Source organism: Homalodisca vitripennis, chromosome X (genome assembly GCF_021130785.1).
Source record: "Homalodisca vitripennis isolate AUS2020 chromosome X, UT_GWSS_2.1, whole genome shotgun sequence".
In the NCBI taxonomy this organism is placed as follows: Eukaryota; Metazoa; Arthropoda; class Insecta; order Hemiptera; family Cicadellidae; genus Homalodisca; species Homalodisca vitripennis.
Genome location: NC_060215.1, coordinates 100692069 through 100712680, shown reverse-complemented (window position 1 = coordinate 100712680; position 20612 = coordinate 100692069). Strand labels below are relative to the sequence as shown.

The 20612-nt window shown below is 33.1% G+C and overlaps 1 protein-coding gene across 1 annotated transcript in view; it reads right to left on the bottom strand.

The window, feature by feature from the left end:
* Positions 1 to 20612, bottom strand: part of LOC124369748 (charged multivesicular body protein 5) — a 36426-nt gene that overhangs the window by 11333 nt on the left and 4481 nt on the right. Inside the window, exons 2-4 of the mRNA XM_046827819.1 lie at positions 7924 to 8075; positions 6845 to 7010; positions 5057 to 5281 (exon numbers count right to left, since the gene is read on the bottom strand). Coding sequence (XP_046683775.1) covers positions 5057 to 5281; positions 6845 to 7010; positions 7924 to 8075 — 543 coding nt within the window. The remainder of the gene's footprint in view (positions 1 to 5056; positions 5282 to 6844; positions 7011 to 7923; positions 8076 to 20612) is intronic.

Below are 20612 nucleotides of genomic sequence, written 5' to 3'. Positions count from 1 at the left end.
ACAGGCAACCAAGACTAGAGAACTTTTTTTAGGCCAGGTCAACCAAAAAATAAGCAAGTTCAAAACCAGAATATTCATAAACTCGACTTTAAAAAAATCACAAATACTCAGCTAACAGTCCTACATCAAAACATCTGTGGGTTAGGAAAAAAGGTAGACCGCCTAAACCACATCCTTAATGAAACACAACCAAACTTAGTCATATTAACGGAGCACGGACTAAAAAAGGAGCATCTGAGGATGCACCCAAATTGAAAACTACTCACTAATAGCGGAATTCAGTCGGCAAAACCACAAACTGGGTGGGGTCGCTATCTATGTCGAACAGCCCCTGGTACAAAATGCCCTAGCCATTGGTGTCTCCCACTTATGTCAGGAGCTCTGTTGTGAAGCGGCAATGACCAAAGTTAAATGCATGGAGGAAACCATTTACTTTCTTGGAATCTATCGTTCCCCAAAAGAGAGTGCCAAATCCTGTATAAACAGCCTATCAAATATCCTTGACCACATAGAAGCCCATAACAAACCTGTAGTGATCATGGGAGATATAAATATAGACGACATGAAAGACACCACAGAAAACACCCTACTTAAGGATGAACTAATTACACACAACATCCGAAGACTCCTCCTACCTGCAACACGCATTACGCATGAAACAGCCACTTCCATTGACTTCATATGTACTAATCTACCTGACGGCAATGACACAAACATTGTTATGACAGGTCTATCAGATCACACGGCACAAGTACTTAAAATAAACACTTGCAAAATTAACAACAGTTCACAGACCACGTTTAGAAGAGTTTTTAGCCAAGCCAACCTAAACAATCTGAAATCCCTCTTGTCAAACAAAAACTGGGACAATATCCACTATGCCCCTAATACAGACGTAGCCTACAACATTTTTACCAATACCCTTCAAATAGCTCTTGACATTGCCTGTCCCAAGAAAAAAATAGAGCAGAGAAAGAAACAGGTAAAATCACACTATGACTCCGAGGCTAAAGAGCTAAAAGACATTTTTCTCAGAGCCTTGAGTAAATTTATAATGACAGGGAATAACTTAGACAAAGAAGACATGGCAAGAAAGAAAAAGAACTACGATATCAAACTTCGAGATCTAAAAAAACAAGCGAATTCAAAACTAATTGACTCAGCTAGTAACAAAAGTAAAGCCCTATGGCACATTATAAACAAAGAGAGGAAAATTAAAAAGGATCACCCAGATGAACTCTGCATATCAATAAATGAAGAGAATACAAACAACCCCTCTATAGTTGCAGGACACTTAAATAAATTTTTCACTGAAATAGCTGAGCTGACACTAAAACAAAACAACAACCGCCAACCAACCGACGACAATAATCAAGCGGACCACACTTCAAGAAAAAACATAAACAACCCACTAATTCTACAACTGACTAATAACAAAGAGGTAACATCCATTATAAATTCCCTTAAGGTAAAGTCCTCCAGTGGAGTAGACGAGTACTCTTCAAAAATAGTGAAGCACTGTGTAAATGAACTCACACCACCACTAGTCAGTATAATTAATAAATCTTTCACCCTTGGTGAATTCCCGTCAGCACTAAAACTATCAAAAGTATACCCTAAATATAAAAAAGGACAAACTACAGATGTGAAAAACTACCGCCCCATTTCTTTGATCTCGACATTCTCAAAAATTATAGAAAAAGTAGTCCTAAATAGACTCATGGCACATCTAAATCACCAAAAGCTCATAAATAACAGCCAACACGGGTTTCTAAAAGAAAGGTCAACTTCGTCTGCTATAATCAGCCTTGTTGAATTTATTACTACTCAAATTGACAAAGAACAATATGTTACTGCCCTGCTACTTGACTACAGCAAGGCATTCGATTGCTTAGGACATGACATAATTGCAAGAAAGCTAACATCTTTGGGTATAGTAGGAGGAGCAAAAAACTGGTTCATGAACTATTTAACAGGCCGCTCTCAGATTGTCGAGGTGCAAACCACAAGCTGCGGTGTAAAAACCACAGTCAAGTCCAACCCATTGCCTGTCAACCGTGGTGTACCTCAGGGATCGGTCCTTGGCCCCGTCCTCTTTGTGCTCTTTGTTAACGATTTCCCCGAACATGTTCAAGACCAACACACCACCTGTGTTATGTATGCAGATGACACAACACTCCTGGTCAAAAATGACACCGCCAGGGGAATCCACGCAACAGCTACAAACGCACTTAATAAAGCACTCAATTATTGTAACAGTAACGACCTAGCAATAAACCCCTTCAAAACAATTCAAGTAAATTTCAGCAGAAAAAAAGACCCTATCCCTAACATACTTGATATATCAACAAAAAATCCTGTTACATTTTTGGGAGTTGTTCTGGACAACAAACTTACGTGGACAGAACATGTGGATAATCTATGCAAGAGAATCAGTACTGGAATCTATGCCTTGAGGCGAATCAAATGGGTTAGTGATCTGGAAGCTGCCAAAACAACGTACCACGCTCTTGTAGAATCGCATTTAAGGTATGGAATTGCGGTGTGGGGTGGATCCTCAGCCAATAACAATAACAGACTTCTTCTTCTACAGAAAAAAGCTATACGAATTCTTGCTGAGCTCGGACCTCAAGAAAGCTGCAGACAAGCTTTTAAAACTCTAGGAATCTTAACAGTCACATCATTATACATTTTACACATTATCTTATACGTTGACAAGCTAAATCTACAGACCAATGAAGACTACCACAAATATAACACAAGAAACTCCAAAAACTATGTCCTGCCAATACATCGCACAACCCTGTATGGAAAAAGTCCAAGCTACAATGGCCGTAAACTGTGGAACATTCTTCCAACACCAATAAAGCAACTCAAAGGAGCAGCTCTCAAGAAGCGACTCCATGACTTTCTTGTGAGCAGGCCAACCTACACGCTGGAAGAATTCATAACTGCAAGAGAAGATGACCTGAGGCGCAGCCATGTTCATTGACACTGACAACATAATATTTGTTGTACTTGTATTTCATGACCCTATTTCTGTTCTTAATGAACACGTAATAAAGAAATTTGTCTATTGTCTATTGTCTATTGACTTAGAATATGCTAGACTAACTAAGACCCAACACACATACTTTTATGTTGGTGTAAAATTATTTAATAAGCTACGTTTAACGGCCAAAGATGTTTCTTGCACAAAATTTAAAAATGCTTTGCTCAAATGGTTAAAACAAAAAGCTTTTTGTACAGTAGACGAAATGCTTTCTTGTAATGTAGACAATTTATTCTTTTATTTTTTATGCTTTGTGACTTGTACTATTTACCATAAGTATGTAGTATGTATTATTTTATTCTTTAATGTTGGTGTTATACTGTGTATATGTATAAACCATCTGATGACATTGTCAATGCAGTTATTGTGGCCGACAATAAAGATTCTTGATTCTTGGCATCACAAAATGTGTTCAATCACAACATATGTAACATATAAACTTAAAATTGTTAGCATTAATCCTTACAATATCAGAAATTCTTTCTGAGTATAAAATGCCTATAATAAGTATAAAAATTCTAAGGCATTATTAGCAATTCGCTTACAGTGATTAAAAAATCTCAATTTTGTCATTTATTGACCAATTCTTATAATTTTTATTTTTATAGCAAAAGACATATATTAACATTTTATATACTTTACAATTTCTTAAAGGGTAGAAAACGAAAAATGTTCAAAAATAAAACCAAAATCTTACTTTGATTATACTTTTAATTTGTCAGGATCAACGCTCAAAGAAGTATTAAAATATACTTTTGTGGAACGTATTTAGTTTTGTCCATGTATTTAATTCTATGACATGTATTTTGATCAATCATTCTGTTAAAAGAAAACCAACATTTTAGAAGTATCCTTATATAAACTCATTTTAGAAGCATCCTTATATAAATTCATCAAACAAGAAATGTTCCTAGAGTTGCAAATACTATACTTTGAAAACAGGAATCCAGGAAACTGATAATGGCACATATACATTATAATCATTAGCAGATTATTTTTTAAATTATTGCAAACGGTTTAGTAGTTTGGAAATGCAATCCTGCAATGCATGTAAAATAAATTTTCAATCCATGACACCAGATTGAATTAAATTGTAACGATCAGAGCTCAGACCTAAAAAAGTACTAGAGGCACCCTCTAGTCTTGACCCAAAAATCGAACATCCTCGGATATCCCACCCTCAACACCCCAAGTAGAGCACAAAAGGAGGGCACAAAACCCTTGTTAAAGGAACTGGACTTGATTGAGGGCATTTCTTATGATCAATCGATGGCATATTCGGATACCCAAAAGTGTTTCTATGTTTAAGAAATAATTTTCCATGTTTGTCTCATTTTAACAGAAATTTGAGTGCCCTAGGACACCATGTTCATTGACAGAGGCAGGTAAGCATATTATACCAGCTAAGATTGGAATCCTTGCATGGCATACATGCAATCTTACAAGTATGGGAGAATATTTCCCCTGGTCTATAATTTTAAAAGAATTTTTTTAATAGGACACAGACCTAAAAAGGACATGGGGCACGGAAGGTTACAATTCTAGAGCACAGAAGAAATACCTCAGGTACTACACACTTTACAACATAACTTTACCCTACAAAAAGTATTTATTATTCTTAACTTAATTTTGTAATATTATAGAATCAGTCATTACAAACATTTTGCCAACATGTTCTATTAAATTCAATGATTTAAATGCTTTTGCATTAATAACACTAAAGAGATTAGTGTTATTAAAGACAACAATTATTTTGTTAATTCATTTTAATGGTTACCATTCATTACTGCTATTAAAGCACATATTTTATAGTATTAATAAAACATAACATAATAACAATTTGATTCCAACGCCCAAACTTTATTTTAAAATGAAATTTATTTAACTAAAAGATAATCGAACTATAAATTCTGGAACTAGAATGTTTCTGGAGTGTTCTGGAGAATGTTTTCTTAAAGACAAGCACCATTGTTGTACTGCTAGTGAACAGAACAGAGGTAATACCTTGTTACGGACACTGTCGGCACCAGGTTCCTTGCTGGGTGCTGCAGGTGCCTTGACTTCATCCAGATAGCTGGTGTCATCATCGAGAGCGATCTCATCTCCTAGCGCATCTAACTCTGCCTGAAGCTCATCATCATCTATCTCAGGCATCCCGTACGTGCGGCCCAGTGCTTCTTGCACCTCCTCGTGCATGTCTAGCATGTCTGCCATTTCATCCTGTAAATCCTGAAAACAATATTTTCTATAATATAGACATGTAGTTTTGCTTGCTTAAGTGTTAATACTATATGATAGTTGTAATTCTACTGCTTTAGTAATAATATATTAACTGGTATTTATGTCTCTTTATGAAGTGTTTCATGTAAGGTGAGAGGATAATTATCTGGAATAGTGAACTACACAGATTCCATACTTAAATTAACTCATGAAAATAGTTTAAAAATCCATATGTCCGAGGTTTTATTCTTGAATTTTTCAAATGTAAAAATATTAATGCTATATATATATATATATATATATATATATATATATATATATATATATATAATTTTAAACTTTTCAAGAAACACTTTAGTAAAATAAAAATTGATTTTTAGATGGAGGTTGAAAAACTGTGAAATGTTAGACTTTAAACATTATACAATAATAAATGGAGTTGTAAAGATAGAAAAGTTTTATTTTAATATTTGCTTTTACAATTAACTCAGGGTTATTTTGCTATACAACATGACCGTTTTCAAAAATAATTATTCTTGGATCCAAGCCCAAACTTTGAAAGATTCAAAATAATTATATCTAAAAATTTTTAATTACACTAATATAAGACACATTGCAAATAATTTTGTTTGTATATGTTGCCTCTAAAACGAGGCATTTGTTTGTTTTAACTTTTTTTTATAATCACTTCAATGTTATAATAAAATGTTAAAGCAATTAAGTTTTTATAAACCAAGCCAAATGGATTCAAAATGATCATAAAGGCCATTTGAAATAAATATTACATTTTTATACAGTTAATTTTATAATTGAAATACAAAATTGGTTGTATGGCTTAAACTTACTGATTGGACTAATTTTACCTTGTTACAAAAGTTGTTTATCTTCAAGATGGCCACACTGCCTATTTCTAATTTCTTTTTGAGAATGTATAAGGGTCTCCGAAAAAGAATGCCAGGATTTTGGACAGCCGTTACTTAAAAACTATTCAAGATAACTCAAATTTAAACGTCAAACTGACGTTGAAATAACTAATTTTTGTTTTCCGTGTAGCATGGGAAGAAACGTTGAACTTGGCATGCAGAGAACAGCTACGTTGTGGCAATCACATAAAGTATCACAACGTTAAGTATCACAAAAACATGTCTTAAATTTGTTAATTCCAACAAGAAACTGAACATGATAACGGACTTCCTTAAAACTGATAAGATAAGGGGGGCCTGCCCTGCAGTAGGTAATAACTGTAAAACAGGTTTGAGTTTATAAGGACAGTGGTAGTCTATTGAAGTTATTTACTTTCTGAATGTGGACTTTCATGTTTTGTCTCAATTAATTTTTAATTAATTTCCACGAGCTGACGTTTTGTGCGGGTAAAAATCCCTTTTTTTGGGGAAATGAGCAAAGTTATAATAAATAGTAACTAAAAAGTTCACTTCTATTTCCTAGAAAGGTGCCCCGAGTTCCATCCCTTCATCTTTATCCATCAGAACTAAACAGAGTGTATCCGTACTTTTATAACTCACACTTTTATAACTCATAGCTTATCTTATACTTTAGCACAGTTTGGCTTACCTCGATTTGATCAATATTTATTTTCTTAAATTCCTTTTGCATAGTTTTAACACCAGCCTTCATTGCTACGACTGTTGCTTGTGTATCTTTAAGTGACTGGGTAGCGAAGTTAGCTTGCTCCATGTTGAAAGCTTGTTGTCTTAGATTGTCGACTTGAGACTCGTACCTTCAAGAAATTCAACATTAAACGTTACTTGTGAAAAATAAAAACAACAAAGAATAGATGATCCTTGTGCACCTGTACTGGGATTAGTGGTTTCATCATCATTTTAAGTCAACAATGCAAGTATGGTGTTTACTCTAAGGTTGGCCATGTTACAATGCTCAGATTACGATATTAAATATGATGACGATTACACACTTAAACTTTGAACTTATTTTACTTCTTCTTATTATACATCTAGGTATATTTGTAATTTTATATATACTGACATCAAATGGCTATTTGTCAATTTGCTTTTTGTACTTTGTTTTCTTCCTTAAAATTAATGTTTTTTAGTTACGCTTATCCCCAAACCTGAATCATAGCTTTATATTTTGATGTAACAGTAATTAGAAACTACTGCAGCACAAACATTATGTATGTATGTTATTGATTAAACCATTTGATTTATTTTTAAAATCCCATCGTGTTACTGATTTTCTTGTCTAATTTCACATTATACACACTCCAGATTTGTATTTTAAATACTGTAATAATAGTATTCATTGCAGTTGCAATATAAAAAGTATCATGTTTTTACCGTGCACCAACTTTAAATTTCTATTTCTCTAAAACCCATTATTAGATCGCATTCCAATTTTAATATAAAGTAAACAATTATAACAAAGTTTATTACAAAGTATACATTTTTTAATTCAGTCTCGTAAGGAAAAAAAGTTGTACATTTTCTAATAAAATTTCTTCTTGGCTTTGTAGGGTTGTAAGATTTTTTGTTGGCATCGTTGTGATCTTAGATAATTTACAGTTACACTGATTTGTTTTTATAAACGTTAACGAACCCAATTATAAACAGTTTAGATTTGTGCTGATTTCATGAATAATCTAGATCTATATCATAGTAATATTACAGACTTACATTTTCTTCTGCTTCAGAACTCTGAGTGCCTTTTGTTTCACATTATTTTTAGCTGGGCCTTCCCTCATTTTCGCCATTTGATCTTTGTACTTCTTTAATTCAGCATCAAGTCTTGCAATTTTCTTATCTACTGAATCAGCTCTACTGTCTACCTAAAAAATAAAAATACGTCAGTTCATCAAAATTAACATTTAAAACTTGAACTTCCAAATAATCCACCATCACAAAATATAAAATGAGTATATTTTAAAAGTTGTTAAATCAAGAACATTCAGTACACACAATTTAGGGAATTAGTCACAGAGAAACTTTGTATATATTAGCTTTTATGACTGTTGCCACTTCAAATTGTCATATTTAACCCAATGAGGTAAGACATACGAGCTGGGCTCATACTGGCAATTTGGGTCTAATGTGAACATACCAGTGCAACTTGCACTGGTATTAAATATGCAGCTATTCACATAGTTCTCTAGAAATCTAAAAGATAGCATTTGAGTGCTCTCCTGTAGGTATTCGAGAACAAAAATAAACATGTTAAATTCTTTTTTCATGTTGGATAACCTGTTATAAACTATTTTAATTCTTTTTCTCATGTGATATCTGTTTGCATTTGCTTGCTTTCTGCTGGTAAATTTATTTCATGAAGTTTTGGAACGTGAACTTTGAAGGATAAATGATAATTAAATTTGTAACTTATAAACCTCTTAATTTTAATTATGCATTCATTCTATTTAGTATAAACATTCCATATCATCCTCAGTCCTAATCAATTGTGGTAATGTAAAATATCTTCCAAAGGCTACACTACTGACTTTATTAGATTATACAGTAGCTATTTTATGTTTTAACAATAGAGCAAGGAAATGGAGCACCGTAATAGAAGTGTTATTAAATAATGATTTAGGTGGAAGTGCTGAATTTAGATAAAAATATTATATGTTTAAAATGTATAATGCAACGGAACTTATATTTTATAGGTGCCGTTGCATTTATAAAATTGCTTCAAAGATAAGGCTGCAATACATCTGTATATTGTACAGACAATGTGTACTTTTGAGTACCATACAACCTCAAAAGAGGGATATGCCTGTATTTGGTAATATTTTGAACCAGTAATACATTTTTTGTAAACTGGCTACTAGTAAACTACCAATTGCAAAGTGTATTAACATTAAGATGTTACGTCAATTTAAATGACAGTGTTCTCCACTATACCGTAAGGGAAAGATCTCGCCTGTCTGCCGTGTCAGCTGTGGAGTGTGAGTTGCCGCCATTGGGACTATTCAGTTCTCTTCTATCCCAGATCAAGTCTGTTTGTTTGACATGCAAGTTAATAATGAAACACTGTTGTACAGAATAATAGCAATTAAACAGAAAAGAAAATGTGTTTTTATGAAGACCTTAAAATGAGTATACTTTCATTAGAAAGACTCGACAAGACAGTGGTGAAAAATTTAACTCTGTTGTTTGCAATCCTGAGTTTTCAATAGCTTATGGTGTTCATCATGACTTAGTTAAACATGTGGAGGCCAAAAAAACATAAAAAAGCTTCAAAAACTGGCAAAACCAACATTTTTAAAAACAAAGCTTTCAGTTCTGAAGTGTTATTGTATGCAGCCAAAGAAGCTACATTTGCTTTTCATACTGTCCAACATAATTTAAGTTTAACTCATCTAATTGCCAGTCAAATGTAATTTGTAAATTATAAAAATTGAAGTTTTCAAGTGCCAAGACTGAATGTAATTAATAATTTACCTTAATGTAATTGTATCTTTAATTTTTGATGTAGTGATTGCAAAACTAGATGTTCACTTTGTTACAATTATTACCAATTCTTCCAATAGACTGGATCTCAAGTTAGTACGTGTAGGTATTAGGTACTTTTTGGCCACTTTTGGTGTCAAACATGTACTGATTGAATTTAGTGTTGTAACTGGTGACACAGTGGCACTTTTGACTCATCATGTTTTACTTTCGCTGGAGAAAAAGATACTTCTGGACAAGTTAGTTTCACATTGTGCAGATAACACACATTTTGGGGGGTTGAGTTGTCAGGTGTCTCACTACGTGTTGGAGTGAACCAAATGCAGTATTCTGAATCTTCTTGTAAAAATTTAGAAGTGCTCACTCTTTGCCTTCATGGTGCAATTGCTTCATTTGAATTTGAATTTTTTTAAAGATGAAACATGTGAGGATGTCGAACAGAAATAAGACTTAAAGTTGACAAGGTTCAGGCTATGCTTCTGTTAAAGTCAACTGTAAAACTTTCCTGTGTGCTTTTTATGAAGAAATAAAGGATAACAAGGTTTTTCTAAAAAAAAGTATTATCCTAAAGAATATAATTAGCACACTGCTAAATACACTCAGTGCTCATCAGTTTAGGTAGTTGTAAAAATGAAACTGTTTTTAACATAAATTTAATTAGTATTCTCTTTAAGGGTAAATAAAAATAATATGTAGCAAAAACAAGTTTTCTTCTAATCCCATTATTCTTTCATATAAATCAAGTAATTAACAAAATAAGAGAGAAAATAGCTTTTAGAATGCATAAAACAAACATAAGTTTGATGGTACTTTGGTTTAAAGAATCATTGCAACCCTATTCAAAGAATCTTTAAACGTTACCAAACTAAAAATAAATCAAAAGTGCACATCTGATCTGTAAATAGCAAACAGTGATATTTGCAGTGTAAATAATAAGTGTTTAGTGATTCCCATCATCACACATGAATATGTCTAGAACATTGATAACACCAGTGCCTTTGAAATCTTCAACTTTGAAAGCAACAAGTACAGACAAGTAATAACTACGGCTGCAACCAGCAACGAGGTTAGAACCTAGCAATAGAAGACAACAAGCCCAGATGTAGCTGAGATTAGGAGAAAGGCTCGGCACAGCTACTGGCCCAACCACCAGCCAACAAAATAAAAGTGACAGACACCACGTGGCTACCATATACTTCTTGACAAAACAAAACTTGGAGTCAAAACCACATCGCACATTATGTAAGATTTCAGATGTAATAAGGTGAAAGACATATTCATTCCTTGTCCTTAATTCATCGAGGTTTGAATTAAGAACAAGGACAAGGGATTCTAATTTAAAAACGTTGACACCTCCAAACTACCCCATTTAGGGGGAAGGGTCAAACGTTTTCTTAAATTAAAAAAAACTCCTCAGCTGGTCATATAAACATGCCCCAAAATAAGACTTCATCTCTATTCATAAGAAAGGTAATAGGGGGAATGGGAACTTTTAAGCTTTCCCCAGTTACAGCTTAATTATGAATAAGCGATAAATAATATCTTTGTTATTGTTCTATAGGAATGTCAGTTAAGATTTCTTTTTTCATCTGGCTCAAAAATTTAGATAGCTACTTTAAAAAAATATTTTTCACTGATAGTTTCTGAATTTTTTCCACCAGTTCATCACTATTTTTTTGTTGATTTCTGAGAATTTCCTGACCATGAGTATTGGTGCTTCAATAAAATAAAATAATGTTCCATTGACTCACTTACTTAAACTTTATTGACTACATTACATTATACTATAGAAATATACCTCCTTTGATTGCCAATTAAAGTAATTTGGTCTGTGGCTTCAATTTAAAAAAATTTAAAACCCTCTTTTTTACAATTTGTACTCAATGAAATAGAAGCATCATATTACCATACCTGGATGTTAGCCTACTGAAAAGGAGAACGCTGATTAGATACACAGGAGGAATGGTAGTTCTAGTCCCATCCAATTTGGCTAGGCCAAATCATAGGTTTACTTTCATGAGAGGTCTTAGATTCATTTAGTAACCAACATACTGGGTATTCGAAATCATCAAATAACAATCTATTACAAACAAACTGAATGATTTGAGAGCTTTTATTTTATGTGGTTAGCCATTAGATTGATGGCAAAGAATCTGTTTGAAATATTGTCTCCTTTAACAATAAAGACATATTAGTTGAAAATATACCAGTTGAGTCATATTGTCACCAGGAATTGGGATCATGTTATACACATTAAACATGATTTAAGCCTCTGGTGAACATGTAAAAATATGAAGATGAAAATTAGGTTACTTTGGGCACTAAATGAGTTTTCAAATCCCTCGAATGCTGATGTCTCACACTACTTGACACTATTTAGGTGTTCCTCACAGCCTATATGAGATACCAGGACCATAAGGGTTAAATATGATCTACAAAATGTATTTACAAAAAGTCACATCCAGTTCAATTCAGATCTTTGGAAATCCAAAAACCACAAAATTGGTAAAAAATTAAAATAATTTGATTTCAACATGGAATAACATTTGTGCTTACATCTCAATTAATTGAGATAATCATTAGAGAGCTAAGACTGTGTGTAGCCCAGTATAACCAAGTCATAAACAGATGTGATGCCCAACTGTTCAACTCATTAAGTGCTAACATTGTGCTGTGCAATGTCAGTAACCCGCTCAATAGTGCTTACATTGTGCTATGTTATGTGAGAATAGGTTGAAATTTACAGCAAACATAACATCCATAAACAATATTTCACAATGTATTGTATGTATGTATTTTATATACTAATAAACTATAAAAACAGCACTATTAATTTACGAGTATCTACATAGCGTCTTTATTTTTTCCTAACTGTTATCTCTGGACTACAGATGATTTTAGCTGCGCACATCATCAGCTGGAATTTGTCATTGCTTATGGGAGTCACTCTTTACATGAATTATTTTGTTGTTGTTGACAACTAAAGTAGTTTTGACTTTTCTTCAGTGATTTATTAAGTTTTAATCATAATACTGGTCAGAAATATATGAAATGTCAAGAACTTTATGGATGTTATAAAACTTGTCTTTTGCACTAATTGTGTTTGACTTTGCCCAATTGTTAGAATTTTTTAGTGGACACAAACAACGCAGTTCTTTTTCCGTGCTTTTTTTTCTTAAAAGTAGATGTGCAAATGTGTATATATTTTTATTTCTAGTAAATTTGTATTTAGTTTGTATATGTTGAATTTTTATTTGAGTGAGTTTAGTGAAATGCTATGCTGTGCTAAATGTGAAAAAGTAAACATTTTTTCCTTTTCTAAAAAACAGTTAAGGCTATAATTTTTAAACATGCAATGGTAATTGTAATTGTTATTTTGGATAATTTTTACTTGAACCATGTTACTTAAAATGACTTAAAACCATTTTTACCAATTTCTTAATATAGTATACTTTCATTTCCAAAAAAGATTTTAAGCAATTATAAACCATATATTTAATTTTTTATTTCATATATTTTAATATTTATTTTTTATTTTAGGTTATATCTTATATTAGTCCACCGATCTAGGGTACTATATTTGAAGGTAATTAAAGTTTTTCAGTACTTTTTTTTGTCAATTTGGTCACAATTTCTAACTTCTTTATTCATTGGTACCTACCAATTGATTCCTACCTCCATGGTGAAGATTATTGATAATTTGTCCTTTTTTATTTCAGTTCTATTGACTTGTGCAACTTCTTTGGACTTATAAACGTTGCTTTACTTGATTGATTATATTTGGTTTCATAGTGATTTACTGAAATAGTCATTTGTTATTCTTGTTTGTGAAGCTAGTGATTGACATTTTTCTGCATATTTAATGTAAAAGTTTGTGTCGGAGTGGACTTTAAAGTATTACTATGTCAGAATAGAAAAAAATATATTGTGTTGTTTTTTTTTACTTCCACTTTGACGTATTAACCCGAGTGTACTCGTTAACAGTATTTGTACAGAAACGGACTAACCTGAGTCAACTCAGGCCCCACTTTAATTGTTGATACAAAATGGATTAACCCAGACTCGTTCACGACCTTGTAAATGTAGTTTATAGAATTCTCATGCGACTGAAGCACTTCCGTTTGTGGCGGCACTGAGACGCTTGTACCATGAACGGTTGGTCGGGGCGGGTCCGTCCTAGGGGTCTGTGGGTGTGGTGCTGGCATTGTGTGTGAGGAGTGTGAGTGAGTCAAAACTGCATATATATTATTTATTTCAAAAATATTCTTATTATATATTTATAAATTATTGTTATTAGGTATTAATTATAGTTCTTGGTTCATATTAAAAATGGAAGTTGTAATATTATTTTGTGTTATGATTGTATAATTATATTTTTATTTATTTATATTTAGAAGTATCATATTTATAATTGTTTAGTGTTTTGTTTAATTTAATGTATTTAGTAAGGTAGATTAGTATTAGTATTAATTTGGTTAATATTTGTTAATAATTATTGATCAGACAGGTTAAGTGTAAGAAAGGGCCATGAGGCCCTAACTTTGCCTGTTTAAATAAAGGAATTTTCATTTCATTTTTCATTTTCATTTTCCCGTGCGAATTGCATTTTGTTGAGTATCCCTCTACTACGCAGTGCCACTGGCTTGCCTGCATTGCTCTGTGACTGTCACATGAGGTTGTAAACAGCCTAACCTACTTGTGCACCTTTATAAGTGTATTTAGTTTATTGTTCTATCATAATAATTTTGAAATGAACAATGACGATGATCGTGATTCTGAAAATGAACCGTTGGAAGAAAGTGGCAATGAGAGTTGTAGTTCAGAGACAGAAACAGAGACTGACTTTGATTTATAAGTGTATTTAGTTTATTGTTCTATCATAATAATTTTGAAATGAACAATGACGATGATCGTGATTCTGAAAATGAACCGTTGGAAGAAAGTGGCAATGAGAGTTGTAGTTCAGAGACAGAAACAGAGACTGACTTTGATTCCGATTCATCGGTGGACTTGAGCAATACACGAGTATGGACAGAAGTAAGTACAACTAGGCCTCCGGCAGCCCCTCCACGATTTCTATTTACAGCTATACCAAGCATAAATGTTGGAACTATCTATAAGGACACTGATGTGCTCGAATTCTTTGAAAACTCTCTACCGGAGGAACCCTGTCAGCTGATATGTAACGAAACCAGCCAGTATGCAGCTGACTATGCTCAGACACATAAAAGAGCCAAACCTTTATCTGAGCTGTCCGTAAGTGAACTCAAGAGTATTTTCAGATCTAGTTGTTATGCTACAGGGGATTTAGATAAAACCTGGAACTGAGTAATATTGGTCAAAAAATCTCTTGATAACAACTCCATTCTTTTTACAAACTATGCCTTATAGTAGATTCAAGGAAATAAAACAGTATTTGCATTTTACAAATAACAATAGGTACAAACGCAGAACCCACCCAAACCCGAAGTTGAATAAAATTTGGCCGGTTTTGGAGAAACTAAGGGCAATTTTCAAAGATAGCGTAACACCTGAAAGAGACATCACAGTTGATGACAATTAATTGTTACTCAAAAGTCGTTTGTCCTGGAAGCAGTTCATACCACTAAAACGAGCTCGCTTTGGTATAAAGACCTATATGATATGTGAGGCAAAAAGTGGATATGTGTGTGATCTTTCAATTTTCACTGGTAAGGGACATGAAGATTGCCAAGCACAGGTACCAGCAGGTATGACTGCTTGCTGATTTCAATAAACTACCCAAATCTACACAAGTAGTCCTGACTCTGTGCAATGACTTGTTGAGGATAGGTTACTGTTTAACGATAGACAACTTTTACACTTCGCCTCTAGCAAACTAGCGGACATTCTTATTAGTAACAAGACTGATACCTATGGTACAATAAAACTGTCAAGAAAAGATGTCCCGAAGCCAATGAAGAAAAAGGAGTTGAAGAAGAAAAATGAAAAAAAGGAGATGAAGTCTCTTGCCCAAATGGTAAAGTAAATGTCCTTACTTGGCAAGACAAGAAAATTGTTGCCCTTCTTTCCACCATTCACTCTGCAACAATGATGGACGTGGTAAAAAGGGGAGTTACAACCAAAAGGCCTAACGTTATGGTTGCCTAAAATGATACTATGGGTGGAGTGGATCGTGTAGACCAGCACGTTTTCACATGTTTCCACTAGGAAAAGAGGAAAAAAGTATTTTTTTTATCTTATTCACCTATGTATCTGGAACGCATATGTCCTTTATAAAAAGTGTGATGGCCAACTTAGCCCCCTTCTATTCAGACTGGAAGTAAACAAAAAAACAATGGAAGTACAATTGAGTGAATACATGAAGGCGAAACAGAGACGACCTAGCCACTCTCTCAACCCTGTAAGGCTGATTGAACAGTATTCCCTGAATACATTTCAGCCACAGTAGAAAAAGGACCACCCTACTCGTCACTGTGTGATTTGCAACAGAGTGCAGGACACATGCGGTAAGAAGATCCGCAGGGAATCCAGATGCCATTGCCCAGACTGTCACGTTGTTTGTGTGCACCTCCATGTTTCTGGGTATGCCATACTGTTGTTGAAATATAACTTTTTCATTAATACCTGTTATTGACTAACCATTTGATATATCCAATACCCAAATAATATCTGTAAAAGTAAAAACTTGTGAGTTTAAATTAATTATAATGTTATTTACATTTATATATCAATATATATGAAAATATATACATACATACAAAATGTATATGAAACCATTATACATTTTATAAATGATGTATATATACATATTTTATTGATTGTTATCACAAAACATCGATACCCACCTGTTTTGAGCTAAGACTGCTTATATATATATATATATATATATATATATATATATATATATATATATATACAGGGTGTATATTATGTCTGGAAACACCCAAATATATCCTTTAATAATTTAAATATAAATTTGAAACCTCTTACAATCGTGATAGAGATTGGGCATCTACTTTTTGGTACAATGTTTTGTTATGTCACACCAACGGGGGACGTCCTGCCGAGGGGTATCGTGAATATTCTTAATGGAAGCCTATACCTTGTGATACATAATTTTAAAAGGTAATAGCTTACTGAATTGAATTACCACAAACCGCATCTCAAAGGAATTATTCTATCAGAAAATAGAGCATTTTTAGTATTGAAAATTTACTGATGTTCAACAATGTAATTTTAACATGGTTCTTGCCACAAAATGTGTTACACTAATTTTTTAGAATTTTTTTAAATGTTCAATTAAAAATAAAATAAACAATTTATTTTAAGCTGGTTTCATTAGTACAAATTTACCAGTTTTTATTACAATGAATAAAACTTATGAGTCACTTTCTCTGATTACTTATGAATCTGTACTTGGTGTTTTCCAGTCAGCAGGAAGGTTTAAAGAGACAAAGGTCACTAGCCTATGAGAAACATTATTGGTGTTATTAATCATCTGGTCTACAGGTTTCAGTTTGTTGAGCATGGAGCTTTCACTAGACAGGTCTAAGCTTGGGAATTACAAATGGACAAAGGTCATATCATTCCTGTCGAGTTAATCAGTGTCTCTGAAGCATTGCTGTCAACAAGTTATCTAATTACAGTAGTTCAGTTTTTATTTGGCATTTTAATGGAATTGTCTGAAAGAGAACGAATTACTCTGTTGATGATGCGAGGATATGGCGATCGTCAAAGATCTTATCGGGAAGTTTGTAATTTGTTTAATGACACTTTCCCAGAAAGGAATCCCATAAGTGTTTCAACAATATCAAAAACTATTGAGCGTTTTGAAATGACAGGGAGTGTACGTAATCGGCCCAAAGTCGGGTAGGATACAATCTGCAACAGATGAAGAACATGCACTAGATGTTTTGCAAACATTTATTGAAGACCCACATACATCGCTCAGAAAAGCTGCACAGCAACATGATATGCACCCTATGTCTGTGAGTAAGATTTTGAAAATTAGTAAATACAAACCATTTAAAGTTCATTTAGTCCAACAGTTAAGTGAGGATGATTACGACAGAAGATTGAGTTTTGTGAACTTGTGATGCGCAAATGTGATGACAATAGAGATTTTCTGACCAACATACTATTTTCTGATGAGGCAACTTTTTTTTCCTAAATGGCAATGTTAACAGGCACAATTGCCGTTACTGGGCTAGTGAAAACCCACATTGGATTACTGAGTCCCATTCACAGCAACCACAAAAACTGAACGTATGGTGTGGAATTTTAGGTAACAAAATTGTTGGACCCTTTTTCATCAATGGAAATTTAAATGCCGAACTTTACTACAATAATGCTCCAAAATGAAATAATCCCAGCTATTTCAAATTGCATCAGGAGAATACTTTGATAATGTATGGTTTCAGCAGGATGGTGCTCCACCCCATTATGGGAGACAGGTAAGAGAGTATTTGGATTTAAGGTTTCTCATAAATGGATTGGCCGAAGAGGAGAAATCGAATGGCCTCCAAGATCTCCGGATTTGTCACCAATCGATTATTTCCTATGGGGTCATTTAAAATCCAATGTTTATAGAAGAAAGCCTCATAATTTGGAAGACCTAAGAAACAGGATTATAGAGGAGATTGCTTTGAGATAACTGAAGAAATGTTAGGCAACTCTGTCGAAATCATTTTACACAAGATTGGCTCATTGTCAAAAACCGTAGAAGGAACACAGTTCGAACAATTGCTTTGACACCAAATGCAGGTAAAAACGTTTGTTGTAAGACTTTTCTAACAGCATACATTATTTTTTATTTGTAATAAAGAAATCAATAACATAAGTATTTCCATAATTGTACTGTAATAAAAACTGGCAAATTTGTGCTAATAGAACCAGCTTAAAATGAAATTTTTGTTTTATTTAATTGAACATTTAAAAAAAATGCTAAAAAATTAGTGTAACACATTTTGTGGCAAGAACCATGTTTAAAATTACATTGTTGAACATCAGTAAATTTTCAATACTAAAAATGCTCTATTTTCTGATAGAATAATTCCTTTGAGATGCGGTTTGTGGCATTCAATTCAGTAGCTATTACCCTTTAAAAATTATGTATCACAAGGTATAGGCTTCCATTAAGAATATTCACGATACCCTCGGCAGGACGTCCCCCGTTGGTGTGACATAACAAAACATTGTTCCCAAAAAGTAGATGCCCAATCTCTATCACGATTGTAAGAGGTTTCAAATTTATATTTAAATTATTAAAGGATATATTTTTGGGTGTTTCCAGACATAATATACACCCTGTATATGTGTGTGTGTGTGTGTGTGTGTGTGTGTTTACTACCACTACCGAGATATCTCTGGTTAATCCTTACAGGGGTTTTAAAAACCCAAAAACTACATGTTAGAGATAAAAAATTGTTTTGTTCAAAACAAAGTGACTAGGCATAAATAATGTACTTATTTCATCAATAAAAATATATGACCAAAACAGAACATTTTTTTAAAATAACAAAACGTCAATTGGTTAATATAAATTTAAATTCTCTGTGTAGTTCTACAGTAGCTTATAGCAGCCATTGCCCTTCTACATAGAATAATATGGTTGAATGAGTTTATAACATTTTTAGTTCTCATGCATTAGTGATCAGCAAATAAATTTATAAATTAAATTTACCTGCTGGTTGTAGGTACTATATAATCTTCTACAACAGTTGCTTTACATATATTAAATGTTGATGTGTTATATGAAAGTGCAAGCCAAGAAGGATAATTCATTTTACAGAACTAAACAAGAGTTACTATATAAAGGACTTAATTACGTGAAAACCTCACATAAACAATAAAATTTCCACATAGAATTGCAATAGAAAAGTTTAGTAATGAAATTTATTCAAAACCAAAGCATTTGACAAACACGCAATTCATTCTCTGAGGGCGAAGTAATAAATTACACAATAGCTGCCACTGGTATTTTTAATTATTACTCACGCTAAACCATTTTCATCAATAAAAGCGATTTATGAAATACCATGGCAAATTTACATCAGACATCTAGCCATTCATAAATAGGGACACAAACAATCATTCACATTGTGTTAACTAGTAACTAGAATAATGGAATTCTCTGACTCTCCTGTAGAAGACTCGGTTGCTTTGGAGAGCACTCACGTATATATATATATATATATATATATATATATATACTTTAAGTATATATATACTTTAAGTATATATATACTTTAAAGAGCACCCACGACACTAACATTTACAATTAATATGCAGAAACATCACTCACTAGCTCCACAAACAAGAATAACAATGATTTATTTCTATGACTATACAACCAAATCTAACCAATCAGGAACCCTACAACTTAAACATATTTATATTTTACTGATTGGTACTATCTCGAGGAATGTTTAGATACAGTATGATAAGCTGTCACCACGATAATCGAATCATTCATATTTCTGACTGAATCTAAACTAGCGAACAAAACAAAACGAAAAGGTACACCTTCCATACAAAAAAATCTAAGAGGTCAAGGTCACAAAATATTTTTTCATTCGTTGATTTGAAATTTTTTGCTCCTTACACCTCAGAGCTAAAAAGATTTATCGGCAGCAGGTGAATTTGGCAAAGAAGCAGGCCAACATGTTAAAAATTGAGAATGCTCATAACCATTGCAAAGTAGCATGGGACTTGGTTAACCAAACATACAAATGTAAACCAGCAATGAAGTGTACAGCCAGCCCAGACGAGTTTAACGACTTTATTTTCAATGAGGTGGACCGAATTGTCAGCTCAGTGATCCCAAGTGACGATTCTGTAAGAGACAGTTTTAACAAATTATCAAATGAAATAGGCCTACGTAACAACCTTGCCATATTTTCTAAATGGTGCCCTACTACACCAGCCCTTATTATAAAAAT